General features: G+C 46.5%; 2 protein-coding genes across 3 annotated transcripts in view; both read right to left on the bottom strand.

The window, feature by feature from the left end:
* Window positions 1-1262: 1262 nt before the first annotated feature.
* SEC11A (SEC11 homolog A, signal peptidase complex subunit) lies at window positions 1263-7941 on the bottom strand. Of its 2 annotated transcripts, XM_056499478.1 has the most exons (6): window positions 7776-7941; window positions 7559-7668; window positions 5892-6041; window positions 2193-2312; window positions 1862-1919; window positions 1263-1718 (listed from the first exon to the last, which is right to left on the bottom strand). In XM_056499478.1, the coding sequence occupies exons 1-6, from the start codon at window positions 7824-7826 to the stop codon at window positions 1668-1670; spliced, it is 540 nt and encodes a 179-aa protein (XP_056355453.1). In that variant the 5' UTR covers window positions 7827-7941; the 3' UTR covers window positions 1263-1667. The 2 variants fall into 2 exon arrangements, with proteins under 2 accessions (XP_056355453.1, XP_056355454.1); XM_056499479.1 differs by lacking the exon at window positions 5892-6041.
* Window positions 7942-8744: 803 nt separating this feature from the next.
* Window positions 8745-15635, bottom strand: part of ZNF592 (zinc finger protein 592) — a 34707-nt gene continuing 27816 nt past the window's right edge. The window contains exons 7-9 of the mRNA XM_056499467.1: window positions 15201-15313; window positions 11718-11853; window positions 8745-10490 (exon numbers count right to left, since the gene is read on the bottom strand). Coding sequence (XP_056355442.1) covers window positions 9978-10490; window positions 11718-11853; window positions 15201-15313 — 762 coding nt within the window. The 3' untranslated portion in view covers window positions 8745-9977. The remainder of the gene's footprint in view (window positions 10491-11717; window positions 11854-15200; window positions 15314-15635) is intronic.

The raw sequence follows: 15635 nt of genomic DNA, 5'->3' as shown, positions 1-15635 counted from the left end.
AGGTGTTGATTAGCAGCTTTCAGACAAGCTCAACTCAGCCCTTTGTGTGAGCCCAAGTCTAAAACTCATTTATGCACAAAAGCTGCTTAGTCTGAAGGCAAAGCAGGGACAGACTCAGGCTCCACATGAGCTGCAAAGGCAGAAATGCCTCAGGAAGGTGCTCTACAGTGATAGCAGCTCTCAAAGATTCTCTGTTCTCTCAGTGCTGCCTGGGCTTGACTTTTGACAGAACACCCCATCCTTAATTCAAGAATTACAGAGAACTTTTATCCACATTCTCCTCTCAAGGGCTTTAACACTGGGGGCAAGAGATACAGATTTTATTACCATTTTTATTATGAAGCTATGATTACTCAGAGCCAAAGGCCCAAGTTTGTAGACTCTTTCAGTGCCCTTACAGGTGATGCTTGTTTGCTTCATCTTACATAGGGGACAAAGCACCTGGTAACATCAAAAACAGCAAAATGGCACAATTCACCTCCAGAGATGGGAGAGGCCTGAAAAACCCAATGAGAGACATATGCAAGAAACTGCAAACAGCCATAAACATCCCAGTGGATTTTGTCCTTGCTTTTCCTGACTGCTTTTGCTTTATACAAACTGCCTGTGTGGCTGCAGTGACAATCTGCAATGATTCCTGTTGCTCTGGAATCCTGGAGTAGTCATGGAGAAGAGCTGATAAACTGCAGCACTGCTGCCTTGCACCTCTTCCCTGGGCTCTTTCTGACATCTCCACCAGCAGGATCACAAGTCTGAATGAGAAGCTCAGAAAAAACAGCTGCTGCACATGGTGACAGTGGGGCTTTTATTTCAGACCCCAGGGCAGTCTGTAGCTCTCAGGTGAGCTGTGAGATGGGGCCAGTTCACAGGACACCTGGAAACCCTTTTCCAAAGCAAAGCAATTTTTATTATTGCATCCTGCTAAATCATCCCTGTCAAAGAGCTGAGGGTATTTCCTATCTCAATCCTTCTGTTACCTAGAGCCACAATGCACAAAGTAATCCTTTGCCATCTTCTACTTTGCAGCATTTAGGCAGATTATTTCAGTGTGATTTACAAGAACACAGAAATATTGAATGATCAACAGCTCAACACAGATTACTCCCCAAAAAGAGGTGAGAGGAGCAGCTGCTACTGCTCTGTGAAGAGAGAATAAGTCAGATGGTGGCTCTAGGAGTAGGTGTGTAACAGCAAAGCCCAGGTGTCCCCCAAAACCTGGGCAAGGGGGCTGCTCTCTTTAGGGCAATAACAAAAAACGTGGCAAGAGGCAAAATCTTTATTCCAGTTCTGAATTGGAAAAAAACCTTCATGGCAACAACTCACCATTGGACAGGTCAGTAAGCACAAGGGAGGGGGCACTGGCCCGGCCAGACTGAGGACACGATCCCAGAGGCACTTGGAGAGGAAGCTCAGCTTCAAAGTACAAGCACTAAACATTTTGGCTCAAATTTTTAATATAAAAATTCACTAAAAAGGCTAAAATGTGACAAACCATTGGAAATACTGTGACAAACATTCACCCTTACGCAGTAAAAATCAAAACAAACCCAAACTGTCAAGAAGCTTTGAAATGCATGCTTTCTTCTTCCTCCTGGCACATCAGACCATCAGCTACTTTAAATGTTCATCTAGAAAATCCATGGCACCTTGTAGTTCAGTGCAAGGGACTACTCTCGATGGACCAGCACAAACAAACCCAGTAAAAAGAGCACTGCATACTGGAAAAGAGAGCAGAGGAGACACAGCAGTGCACACTGGTATCTACAACAGCAAACCTGCAAGACACAGGGTTCTGCTGTGTTCTCATGAAGGAATCATTGCTGGGGTGGGAAAAGCAGGCAGGAAATTGAAGAGCTCTTACCTTAAATTTTGGATAATCGTTCATTAAGATAGTCACGATTCCAATATAGGGCACAAATCTACAAGAATAAAGGTCACATAAAGAATAAAAGACAAATCTGGTGACAATTCTGATCAACTCTGAGCCTTACTTCTGTGTGCATCCAGCATCAACATCCAGGATGCAGCTCACAACTGGATGCCTTTGCTTAAGCCAAACTAAGAACTGAACTCTCCTCACTCTCAGGGAGGTTGCAAAACCCAGCAGGGATAGCTCAGCACAAGGGGGGATTTACCAGATGGCTGCTGGGGACAGCAGTGGGAAAAGCCCCATCATTTTCAACTGCACTTACCCTCTTGCTCGTCCTACAACATCCTTCTTCTCCAGCCAGTGCTGCCCCTGTTTGTAGAGCCCTCTGTCATCCACAGCATTGTTGTCTCCCTTTGTCAGAAATTTGATGTCTCCATTTTGCCTGGTAAAGACAAGACAGCCAGGTAAGGCAGGACAGAAACTGGTTAAAAGCTATTCTACAAGCATGGAGAGACCAACACAAGGGTACTAGAAGCAACCATGTCCTACAATTCAAGAAGGATAGAAGAGGGAAACTCTGTCAAATGCAGCAGAAAGCAGATGGTTTGGAAAAAACTGTCACAGGAAGAATGAATTCTGGCCCCAGCCAAGCTTGCCAGCAGAGTTTCAGAACAGAACCAGCAGGACAAGCCATTTCTAGTGCAGATGCAGCTAATGCCTCTTGGCTTTTGACCCATCTTGTGTTGATGCTTCTCCTGCTCCACACAAATGTTGGATTCTGGTCTCCCTGCTACCACACAAAAGGAGAGGTTGGGATTGAAGCACACAGCTCTACTCAGCAGTGGGCAGAAGCAAGCTGAAATTTAGAACTGATTAGGAAAGTGGGACAGAAAAAAAACCAAACAATACCATGATGACACTGCATGAACTCACGATGTGCCTACATCTGGAATGCTCTGGGCAGTGCTGAGCCCCCCAGACCCTTTTCTGCAATGGAGAGAAGAAGTGGCAAAGGTTGAAAAATGGTTAACAAGGTCTGAAACCACTTCCATACAAGAAACTATAGACCAGCCTGGAAAAGACAGAACTGATGGGAGATATGACACAGTCTACCACAAATGCCAGCAACAACCAAATAGCTTTCCACTGTCTCTTCCAATGCAAGAGCCTGAAGGTACCAAAAGGAGCTCAGAAGTAATTGGTTAAAACCAGGCAGAGAAGGTGGAATGCAGAAATAGCCACAGCACAAACTAAACCATGTCCCTCTGCAAGGTATTTTGGTTTGCAAAAGACTATATTGACTCAAAAATTGACCTGATACTCCATGTAAAAGAGGAAATTAGGCTATTCATAAAGAACTAGGACTTTGTGCTTGGAACTGTAACCTGCAGAAAGCAGGGAAATTATCACTACATACACTGCCAAGACTTTAATTAATCCTGAGATGAATTAGCTTGCAAGAATTGGGATCACAGAGCAGATGACTCTTTCCTTTGACCAGGGAAGAGTTTTATAGATTGTTTCTCAGCCATTCCTGTTCAGATGCTGGACAGCAGCCCAGACAGTGGCACTACTCAGGGATATGTCACTGTCACCTTCCTGTGGCACCTGCAGGCAGGTGCTGAGCAGGAGTGTCCTCAGTGCTTGAATCTCATCTCTCACAGAAATGACAGATGGAATGCAGAAAAGGAAAGCAGGCAGTTCTTTAGAGCTCAGGCTGTTTTCATCATGCCTAAACACCCACAGGTTCCTTAACAGGAGAAGCTTAGAAAGGAAAAAAACCCACAGCTTTCTCCAAAGCACATCTGGCTTGTTGTGTGGGAACAACAAACACTCTGGGAGCTTAGAGACACCATCTGGGAAAAGAAAGATCCCCAAAGGTGCAGATAATGTTGTTTAGGTCTGAAGAGTGACAGTGTAGGAGTGCAGCACCTTATTGAGCAGAGCCAAGGCTCTGTCACGACACAGCCTGCACTTCTCTGCTGTCTGCAGTGACTGAAGACTGGTCTGGCTGCCCTGCTCCAAAACCACTAAGTAAATTTTGACTGCAGACTCTGTGTTAGTAATAAAGAACAAATTCAATTTTGGGCTGAAACAAGAAGAAAAGGCCAGCAAGTAACAGACATTTTCTCACTGACACAATGTTGATGTGCAATTGGGCCCTGAGGTGCCCCAAAATCATAGAGAACACTGTTTTTGTTTTCCTGCATTTTGACACTCCTTCAGCTTCTGCAGAGACTTTTCACTTCCAAACTGACACTAGAAAATTATTCTTTAAGTAGTGAAAGAAGCAACTGACACCCAAATCCCTCCTTCAGCTCCCAGGTTCAGGTCGCAGTATGGGTTTTTCAGTTTATCTCTCCTAATAAAAAGACTGGGTTTGTGTTTGGTTGTTTCAGTTAAATGAAACATAAAATACTGCAGAATGGTTTCACCTTCCCAGGATTGGCACTGTAGCCCTGTTACATTCAAACAAAAAATAATGCTGGATACCCTAATATCGAGGCAAAAAAAGAAAAGTGGGAAACATCTGGAGGGAAAATGCTGCACAGAACAGGAGAGGAAGAAAACTGCATTTCACTTGAAAGAGTTCCCACATCACAAAAAATGCTCATGCAACATTAGGTGTCAAATTCAGCCCATAAACTGACCTTATTTTTAAATCAGTGGTATCAAAGAACTGACACTGTTCAAAGTTCTAGGAACAGAATAAATCTGAACAGCAAAGAATGTGCTTTGCCTACTGTGCAAAGCATTGTTTTGTCACCTCAGAGCCAGGATTCCAGCTGTGTATTTATGTGCACAAGGCTAGTCATCCTTGAGTAGGATTGGACAACTGGTCTGGATATTCCAACAGCTTTGGGAAAGGGATCCTCTCCATCCCATCCACACCTCAACCAGAGGAATCCTCAGATGTCACCTGGTGCAGCCCCAGCTCACACCAGAAACATTTACTCAGCAGAAACAGATGCTGGGACCCCAACCAACTGCTGCCTCTCAGAGATACCTTGCAGAATCAATGATTCAGTTCAAGATTCAGTTTTCACTCCAACAACTCACACAGTTGGCTTGTATCCCCACAGACTGGCCTGGAGAGGCCACAGCTCCACCCAGCAAAACAGGAAAGTTCATGACTGCAGTGGAAACCTGGGCTGGAAAACTAAGCCCTGTTCAGCCACAAAACCAATGCCTGTTCCATTCCTTCAGACACACAACCTCCCCAGTGCTGAGAGTGAACAGCACACAAAGACTCTGAGGATAACAACACAACTTTCTAGAGAGACAAAAGGCCCTGAGTCTGCATGACAGCAAAGACCAGGACCATAGAGACAGGCTCTAAAATAACACAAGCTACACACAAAGTATCTTTCTGCCACAGCTGTGCCCCACTAACAAGAATCACTTCATACACAAATGAAGCCATGCTAGAGCAGACAGCACAGCAGCTCAGGACAGAGAGGATGGCACAGGAGACAGTAAGTGGTGTCAACCTTCCAGTGCCTAAAGGGACTCCAAGAGAGATGGAGGGGGACTTCAAACAAGGGCCCTAAACAGGACAGGGGCAAGGGTTAGATGGGATATAAGGATTAAATTTTCCCTGTGAGGGTGGTGAGGCCCTGGCACAGGCTGCCTAGAGAAGTTGTGGCTGCCCCTGGACCCCTGGCAGTGTCCAAGGCCAGGCTGGACAGGGCTTAGTGATAGGGGATAGTGGTAGGTGTCCTTGCCCATGGCAGGTGTGGAATGAGACTGGCCTTAAGGTCCCTTCCAACCCTAACAATTCCATGATTCTACAGTTTGGAGTGTCCAGAGCACTGGCACAGACTCTCAGCTTGTGCCTTCTGCTGGATGATCTTTACAAGTAAACCAAGTAGGACAGATTTTGTCTGTCTGAAACTTCTGTGTTACTTCCTACAGCACCCAGATATTTATGATTGACATCCCACCCACTTATTTACCCAAGCAGATGAAGAATTTCAATTAGGGAAACATCAGCAGTAGAACCCCCAGATTGTTAACATACTTCTCATGGATTTTCAGGACTCGATGGACTATAGGAATTTCCCTTCCTTCTATCCTAAAGACAACTATTTCTCCCACTCTGATTGGATCTTCAATTCGGTTTGTGAGGAACAGGAGATCTCCTCTGTGGAAAGCAGGCTCCATACTCCCACTGAAAAAGAGGAGAGAAACAACTGAACAGTATTTAAACACTCAGTACCAAGTTTCAGAGTTCATGGCCCTTTAAGAAAAATCTCACAAGAACCTCATGAAAAAGAGAAGCTGTGGATACCCCATTCCTGGAGGTGTTCAAGAGCAGGCTGAAACCTCGATGAAGAGCTTCTGAGAAAGCCACCTTGGAGACTGGGCAACTGTGTAACCTCTATTGCAATCAGGTTTGCAATCATCATATTACCTGTAGCTGGGAAAAGAGCACTGCCAGTACCTGGTGTTACAAGCACATCCAAAGGGAAAAGCATTTTTAAGAAGCAAAAAGCTGATGAAAAACACTATATTTTGATTTCTGAGCTCACCTTCAGCAGGGCAGTGCTGGCAGCTCTGTAATGATGGGAAGCTTTTTTTTTAATTTATTTTTTAGAGACAGATATATAGATAGATAGACAGACAGACAGATAGATTAGCCTCAGGAACAAAGCACTGGAAGCATCAGGCTCTTACATTCCCATCTGAAACAGACAAAGGGACTTGCCAAAAATTTGTTACTGTGATTCATTACCACGACTCAAGTTATTTTTCTTCTGTCTTGTAAATGCCAATTGTCACCAAGTACTCATCCTTCTTAATTCCACATAAATAATGTAAAACAGAACAATGAACTTTAAGTACTGCGTGCATTTGTGTTTTGTATTTTAACTTCAGAGAGCACAGCAGATGCAGTTCAGAACAGCAGGTCACATCACTGTGACCTGTCTTACTCACTGGGAGGAGCAGTGGGAAACATCTGTCCTGCACTTCACATCAGGAGGGAGTTCTGGTAAGCAGCACTTGGTCATGGCATTACAGCATTGCTACATCATGAACATTGACACAGAAACACAAAGAAAAGGCCAGTGTGGCCACAGAGCAGGTGAAATATCCATGCCAGCACCCAATGGCAGCCCAGGGAATTTGTCCCAGGCAGCAGAAAGGTGGGAGTAACACTGGTGGTACCCACTGCAGGACACTAGTGTAAGGACAATGTGTGACACCCAAAACATACAGTGACAGTGACAACCCTTAAGCTCAGGACACCTCTGTAATTGACATCCACCAAATCATCACAGATGGGTTGGAAGGGACCTTAAAGACCATCCCATTCCACCCCCTGCCACAGGCAGGGACACCTTCCACTATCCCAGGTTGCTCCAAGCCCTGTCCAGCCTGGCCTGGAACACTTCCAGGAACGGGACAGCCACAGCTTCCTGGGCAGTCTGTGCCAAACGGGACACCCCACTGTCCCCTCATACCTGCCCGGGTAAAAAGTCCCTCTCCCTTTTTTTTACCAGCCCTCTACCAGCCGGCTGACAGAGCGAGGTCAGGTGCTCTTTTAACCAGCTCCCTCACCCCTCGCTATTGCTGAGCCTGGGTTCTTACGGAGCGTCTGGCCCGCCGGGGCTGCGGCAGGAGCCTCTGTCCGACCCAGCCCCGTGAAACCACCGGGAGTTCAAGCCCCCGCACCGCGGGACTGACCTCAGCACCACCACGATGGGACTCTCGCTGCCCGTCACCACCATCAGCCCTTTCCAGATCATGAGGGCGGAGGACACGATCATGCCGAAGTTCAACACCTGGTAGTACAGCTGGGGAGGAAGGGGGTGGGTCAGGCCCCGCCAGCAGCGCACGGCGAGGCGGACCGGCCCTGTCCGCCCGCCCGGCTCTCCCCCCCGGCCCCCGGCCCCTCCGGCACCTGCCGCTTGTTCATGCGCCGCACATCGTCCAGAAAGTCCAGCGACAGCATCCTCGCCGCCACCGCCAGCGCCCGCGCGGCCCCGCTTCCGCTTCCGCTTCCGCCCGCGCCGCTGCGTCACCGCCGCTTCCGCCCCGCGCGCGCGGCCCAGGAGACCCCGGAGCGCCCGGCAGGAGAGCCGGGAATGGAGCCGGGAGCGGGAACGGAACCGGGAACTGGGCCGGGAATGGAGCCGGGAGCGGGAACGGAACCGGGAACTGGGCCGGGAATGGGAACGGAACCGGGAACTGGGCCGGGAATGGAGCCGGGAGCGGGAACGGAACCGGGAACTGGGCCGGGAATGGAGCCGGGAGCGGGAACGGAACCGGGAACTGGGCCGGGAATGGAGCCGGGAGCGGGAACGGAACCGGGAACTGGGCCGGGAATGGGAACGGAACCGGGAACTGGGCCGGGAATGGAGCCGGGAGCGGGAACGGAACCGGGAACTGGGCCGGGAATGGAGCCGGGAGCGGGAACGAAACCAGGAACGGGAACGGAGCCGCGGCTCATCTGCACCGAGAGAGCGCCCGCGCACCCGGCATCGCATCCAGATCAACACCCACACCCAACACAACACCCCGTCCAACCAACACCCCACAATCCACACAACGCCCATCTGAAACCCATCCAATCAAAAGCGATCCAACCATCCGTGCCTCTTCCAATCAGTTCCATCCAGTCAACACCCATTGAACCAAACCCCTATTCAACCAACACCCGTCACCCATCAACCTGACACCTGTTACACTTCACACCCCATTCAGCAAACATCTCATCTAATCTACACCCCGGTATGACATCCCACCCAACCAACCCCGACACACTACATCCAATCAACACCCCACATCCAACCAACACACCACCCAACATCCAGACAGCTCCAGTGAGCTGTATCCAAGCATCACGAGACCAGACGGTGAGGAGCCCAAGCAAGGAGATAAATAGTTCTTAAATTATTTAAACATTGTCAGAGTAAACAATAACAAGCGAGTTCTGGCTCAACAGAATGAAAAAAATAATAGTATAGAAGGTAATTGTATTACACAAAGCATGGGTGTGACAAGGGATGAGGGAGGAAAGAGAGTCAATGTGACTACATGGAAAAGAAACATCTCCTAAGGGACAGGTAATGCCGAGGCACAGCAGCAGTTATGGAGCTACTGATGGAGTGCCAGCCCCTGCTGCACTGCAGGATGGTGGCTCCCACTGGTTCCAGCATCTCTGTGAGCTGTGCTCTGCTCCTCTCCCCTCAAAACGAGCTGCCAGGGAGCCCTGGCACTGGGGATACATCAGGAGCTCTGGAAAATTTCATTCTAGTTGACACCACTGATGGGATGGGGGATGTCATCCCCTTCTGGTGATGGCACCAGTCTGAGCTCCCTGCTGGGATGAACCACTGGCACCAGCACCCCAGGATGGCTTCCAGCAGAACAACTCCACAAATGGCCAACGTGTCCCCAAGGGAACCAGGCCCTCCTAAACACTGTACTCACCAGGGAGGATTGGGGCTACAAAATCCTCTTTCAAGAAGATTCAAGTCCGAGACATTTCACTGAACTGTGTTTTGGAAAAGAATGTTGTTATTTGGGCAACTAAAGAATAATCAGCACAAGTTACAGCTCGAACCCATCCCGTGTAACACAGATCCCAGATCGGCCAACACGGTCCTGACAAACGCGGCTGGCTGAGCCAGTGTTATGAGTCAAAATGAGTAACACAAAGGCAGGATGGGGAGAGAAAAAAGAAGCCATAAATAGAAGGAGAAAGAAAGGGAGACTGGGAAGGCAAGGCTGGGGCTCTGGGCAGAGGCTGAGGCGGTGCACACTCAAAGGAGGAGAGCTTGTCTGAAGGAAACTGCAGCTGAAAAGTGCTCCTGGATCCTCAGGAGTCGGCCAAGCCCCACTGAGGATTCTGGCTCTACTTTCCCTTTTCACCTCTCTGGGCTGGCAGGGAGTTAGTGCTTAGGATGCAATGGCAGGGTTGGTTGGTTTTTTTTCTGTTTTAAATTTCCCTTACAAATAGGAGTTAACGGAAAGCAACATCCATCCCATGAAATCAACAGAATGTTTCAAAGATTTGCCCCATCCCCACCCTGTATTTTGAGTAGAAACCCTCCAACAAAAAACCCCCAATCAACCAAAAGGGCTTTTTTTTTTTTTGCTTCTAAGTCTTAAGAGACTTTGAATGATTGTTCTGTGAGGTGCTGTTGGAGCCTTCTGCGCCACACGTCTGACTGTGCTCACAAAGAGCTGAGTCACTTTTGCACTCTTTGTATTTGTTGTCCTCTTCCACTGTAGTGTACAACTCGCCATTGTAGTCCTCATGTCCATTCTTACCCATCTCTGTTGGTAACTTCTGCCTTTCATCTTCCTCCTCCTCCTCCTCCTCCTCCTCTTCTTCTTCCTCCTCATCTTTGACTTTGTGAACAATGAAAAGGTGTCTGTTCAGAGAGATGTGAGAGGTGTAGCACAGGCCGCAGAAGGAGCACTGGAAGGTGGAGCTGTCGGTCTTGTGCCGAGGTATGTGTTCCTGGAACTCAGTCCGGCTGTCCGTCGCAAAGCTGCACTTTGCACATTTCCAAGGGGCTTTCAGTTTTTTGGCTGGTGGAGCATCCAAACCTGCAGTGCTCTCTGCCTGACCCAGCTCATCCGCTGCCATCCTCTTTGGAGATTTTGCCTTAAAAAATAGGATTAAAAAGTTACTTTATAATTTGAACTGAAGGAAGAGTAAGTGCTAAAATCCACACACGTCTGGAGATGCCCGAGGGTGAAGTGGTGCCTAGGGATTCCTGGGGCATTCCCCTCCCTACCCATACCAAATGCCTCACCCAGCAGCATTTCAACTGCTGCCCTGTGATGTGAGAGGGGAACACTAGGAGAGGCTGGCATGATGGGGAAATAGTTTAGAATCAAGGAATCATGAAATGATTTGGGTTGGAAGGGACTTTAAAGCTCATCCAGTTCCACCCCCTGCCATGGGCAGGGACACCTCCCACTATCCCAGGTTGCTCCTGTCCAGCCTGGCCTTGGACACTTCCAGAGATGGGCAGCCATGACCTTTCTGGGTAAAAATTTGGTTTGGTGTAGGAATAACTTAGACTTTGGTGTGGGAAGGAGGAGCCCACAGAAGAGGGTCAGCTGAGGGACACAGGGGTGGTCATTAGCCCAGACATTGCTTCTCAAATTTAACTCTGAACATTCTCCCCTCCACTGAGATTTTGTCTTAGCGGCATCTCTCAGTAACTCATCCCCTCTATCTTAGAATCCTGCAGCTTCTTCTCCAGTGAGGATGACTCGCTTAAATATGTCTCTGCAGTGATATGCAAAATGTGTATTTTTAAAATAAATGGAGCAAAGAACCCCAAGCAGACAACCCTCCACTCCAAACCAATCCAAAACAAAATCAATAGAACAGTTACATTTGCTATACAAAATTGCACACTCCTACTTAAGAAAAATGCAGTTCTCAGAGGTAATGGATCTAGAAAGTATTTTAAAACAGAAAATAAATCTTTTATAACTAGCAAAAAATATAAGGGAGAAAGAAGAAAAATGTGCCATGAGTGGGGTACCAGGGGAAAACAAGTGTAGTAACAAACTTAAATTATAAAATAGACTGAAGAAATGCCAGTAAAACACAGCAAGAAAATCTTGAGAAATGCAAGATGCAAATGCACGTTGTCCTGGTGCTGGTACAGCTCAGCTGTGCTTGCACTGCTGACCCTGACCCTAGCAGAGGGAACCAGGCTGGATGGAACTGAGTGAGGGAAGGAAAACTACCCTATGGATGGGAGGATTTGACTGGCACAAGGCCACAGCTTGATGAAACACCCCAAATTAACAGCTACTCGCCAAGCACATTTAATTGCACGTTTAATTTTCCATGAAAATAGGTATCAGTTACTTCTGCTCTGTCTCCCTCTGGAGCTTTTGCTTTGGCCATCTGGGATAAGTCTGGGTTTTTGATGCCGTGCATGAGGCTGATGTGGTTCTCCAGCATGAATGGTTGAGGAAATGTCTGATTTTCATCTGTACAGTACCTTGGAAATAAAAAAAGGAAGACAATGTATTAGAGGATATGCTCTTTGTATTGTACCAAATAGGTGTCATTGGAGACAGACTCAGGTGAGTAATTTACCATTAGATTACCAAAATACACAGCAAAGCATCATTTTAATAATAGTACATTACCCTGAGAGAAATCTAGAACAGTTTGGAGTTTGTCACAGTGCTCATGAATGAGAGTAAGGAATGTTTTCTTAACACTGCTAAATAAATATAGGACTAGTGGGGATCAGGCATCCTTTGACAAGTGCCAAAGAGGATAAATTATCAGGATGGAAAACATATGGGAGAACAACAAAAACAGACTCTGAGATGACAGAACTACACAGAGAGAGCTGATGACTTGTGTGACACCTAGGAGACCTGCAGCACAACCCAGTCCTGCACCCAGCACTCCCAAGTACCAGGGAGAGCCAGCATTACATCCACCAGACTGTACCACAGCACAGTGCTAACAGTTAAAATTCTCACCAAACTGCTGAAATTCCAACTTTTATACCAACAATCTAGCACGTCACTTACATGTAACTCTTCATGTTTGAACGTGGCAGGGCTCCAGAGCTGCTACAGAGCTGGCTGACATCTCAAAAAAGAGCTGTGAAGGAGATGTGTCATCTGTACCTTTGCTCCTGGATGACTGAGATCTCCTGGACTAAGTGCCAGGCCTTGCAGACATAACCCAGCCCCCCAGAAGTGCACAGAGGGCTCTGTTAGCAGTTAAGAAATTGAGAAAGCCAAGACTGAGTATCTGTGCTGTTCTGGTTCTGCCAGCACAACATGATGAAGGTCCAACAGCTAAACATGGACCTGAGCAAGGAAAAGTGACACCAGAGTCCCCTGAAATGCCCTAATTCTGAGACAGAGGCAGCAGAGAGGAGCTGAAGTGTCTCTGGGTAACAAATATATCTTCTAAAAAGGCAGAAGATTCCTACTGATCTTCCAGTAACTAAAGGGAAATTAAATAACAGTCAGCAATGATGTGAAAATGCAGACATGCTCATTGAATACTTCTGGGTTTTAACAGGAATTGCTCACAGGATAAATCAATATTTAATGATGATGGAGTTTTTCTTCTTTGTGGAGGAAAGCTGAGAGGTTATTAAGTGGTATTTATTAAAAATAAATGTTGAAAATCAAGTGTTTCAGACACTTTGTACTTAAGACTTGGAAAAGAAGAGTAAGATCTTATAACAATAACCAAGTGAATTATGAAAGAAAATACACAATATATCCCAGTATTTTACAATTTTCCCTAATTCAGAATTATTTTCATGTGAGCAGGGAAAGATGCTTGCCTAACCTGAATTACTCCAGGGACAAGCATGGCAGGAGGATGTTCAAGTAAGTCCTCCATCACTGATTTCTCCCTACAAACTTATCTGAAGCCAGAGACCTAAGCAGGACAGGGGGAGAAAGGGAAATCACAGCTGGGAATGTTAGAAGCCAGAGGAAGGTCATCTACAAGCAAGCAGAGTTAGAGTCACAAAAACAGTCAGTAATCAGATCCATGACAGATTTTTTTCACGTTTCAAATGGAAACCCAGGAGAAGAGGGTGACATGAAGCTAAGGCATCAAAACCCCTGAAGAGAGTAACAGGTGAGAGTGATACAAAATGCCAAACAGGAAGAAGGAAGAGACATCAGAACCAGAAGAAATGAGGAGCAGTGGACATGATGCCTTTCAGAGTGCTGAAAAGAGTCAAGGAGGAATTCAGAGACTGGAGGGTAAGATTTTTAGTGCAGTGCTCTACAAGCTAAGAGGGTTCAAATGGAAGACAGGACAAGAGACCTCAGATCCAAACAAAGAGCAGCTCTTGGAGATGCTGGGACAGTATTTCAAGGAAGAGGTTTTACCTGCAGGGTGCTGTGATTTCAGTGAGTCTGCCACTACAATGATTGAAAAGGGCACAACTGCTGTCCAATTAAGACTTCATCAACAGATTTTGAGAAAGAACAAAATGGAGAATTAAATTCAACCACAATTTCCTTGGATTGCTAGCTGTGTTTTCAGTGCTGGCATAATCATTGCTCCTTGGGTGAACCAGTGGATTCACAGCTGTGTGTTCTGAAAAGTAACAAGGTAATGCACAGCAGGCTGGAATATCCTAGACTGTCAGGAATTTCTACACAAATCCTTCTTCCCTGTAACATCTTATGCTCATTTTGATCCTGAAACATTCCACTTTAAAAACAACTGATCCAGAGAGAACAGATTTGCACAGATCAGGTGAGCATAACACCCAAGACCATCACCCACAAACTTAAAGCTGAATGAAACACAATAGGAGCCAGTATTTCATTTCCTCCAGAGGTTCCAAGTCAGAAGAGTTACAAGAAATGGAAAGTTTAGAAGTCCTGGATGAAAAAATGTCTCAGGAATGTATTCCAAGTGGAAATGCCTATGCTGTATCCATTTACTAAAAGCTGTTGTGGCTCACTAGATAGCCCAAAGAAATGCAGTACTTGAGGAATGTACTTGTATTCTTCAGATGAGGTTTTAGCAACTTGAGTGCAGTGAAGTGACAACACACATCAGAAATGCTTGCATTAAACCAAAATTTTAGATAAACTGGAAAAATTCCTCAACCTACATCACTGCAAACTTCTTTTCCAACCCAAATGTGCTTTAAACCTGTTTCAAAAGGATGTCTCTGAATGAGACAGGAAGGAATTATGCACAGTCACTCAGTATACAACTTTCTCTGCAGCAGTTACAGAGGTAGATTCATAAGCATTGGGCTTTGTTCTGAACTGAGATTGTATCTATAGTTAAGTATGTTGAGCAATGATTTTTATTCACCACTATTTCCACAACTTGTCTGAAGTCTCCAGATGCATTTTCCAACTCTGAGGTGTGACTTCCCAAGCAATTCCAGCAAGATTAATTCTCTATTGCCCTGCAGCCAGTTAGTTCTGCCCTTCTAAAGCAGTGGCAAGATCTGGTTCATTAGGATTTTACATACCTTTTCCACCCAAGGAGAAGACACAAGAGTGATGCATGATCACACCAACTAGAAAGCAGTGAAAGACTGGCCCAATATATTACTGGCTGCTTCACAACAATGAAAAAAAAAAAAATCTCACTTATCACCTGCAGATATCAAATCATACCTTCCCTTACATTTCCAAAAGACATTCACTGTGTGGTCAAAAGCAAGGTCTTATTTTAACCACTAAGCCTCTCGTGTTTAACACATCCTCCTCCTCACTTTCCTTCGGTCTGGAGTAGACAAGAGCAGCAGACATGAGTTACCACAACTCCCAGACCTGAAGGGCTGGAGCCCTGCTGACGAGCAGTTTGCACAGGGAGCTGGGCACGTACCAGCAGGTGTAGACCTTCTTTGCTGTGTCGTGGTTGTTGCGGATGTGTCTGCGCAGGCTGTTGGAGGCGTTGAAGGAGCGCTCGCACTGGCGGCAGGGGAACCTCTTCATGGACTGGCAGGAAAGGAGAAACAGCTCTCAACAGCATGGACATGCAAGGCACTGACTGGATTCTAACTCCATGCTCTTCACATGGATGTTACCTCTCAGATGCTTTCTTGATGTTTTTATTAGGAATTACACATATGCTTCTCCTGTGGGTTCATTTCATGCAGAATTCACTCAGTGGAAGGTTCCTTCAGCCCCAGAAGGCAGCAGGACCCCAGTTAAGTACAAGTTCACTTACCCTTCTCACTCCTCACAATTCAGCACAGGGCAAGATGCTAAAAAGTATCACACAGCCCTTCTGTAATCCATGCATATCATCCACATCCCC

This window comes from Oenanthe melanoleuca, chromosome 10 (genome assembly GCF_029582105.1).
Source record: "Oenanthe melanoleuca isolate GR-GAL-2019-014 chromosome 10, OMel1.0, whole genome shotgun sequence".
Lineage (NCBI taxonomy): Eukaryota > Metazoa > Chordata > Aves > Passeriformes > Muscicapidae > Oenanthe > Oenanthe melanoleuca.
Note: the sequence above shows the minus strand (reverse complement) of the source record. Positions and strands in the feature narration are given on the sequence as shown.

Coding starts and splice junctions, on each gene's coding strand:
- SEC11A (XM_056499478.1), bottom strand. CDS start 7,826: ATGCTGTCGCTGGACTTTCTGGACGATGTGCGGCGCATGAACAAGCGG. Junction 6,042..7,558: donor CCCATCGTGGTGGTGCTGAG/GTCAGTCCCGCG, acceptor CCTCTTTTTCAG/TGGGAGTATGGAGCCTGCTT. Junction 1,920..2,192: donor GTTGTAGGACGAGCAAGAGG/GTAAGTGCAGTT, acceptor TTATTCTTGTAG/ATTTGTGCCCTATATTGGAA.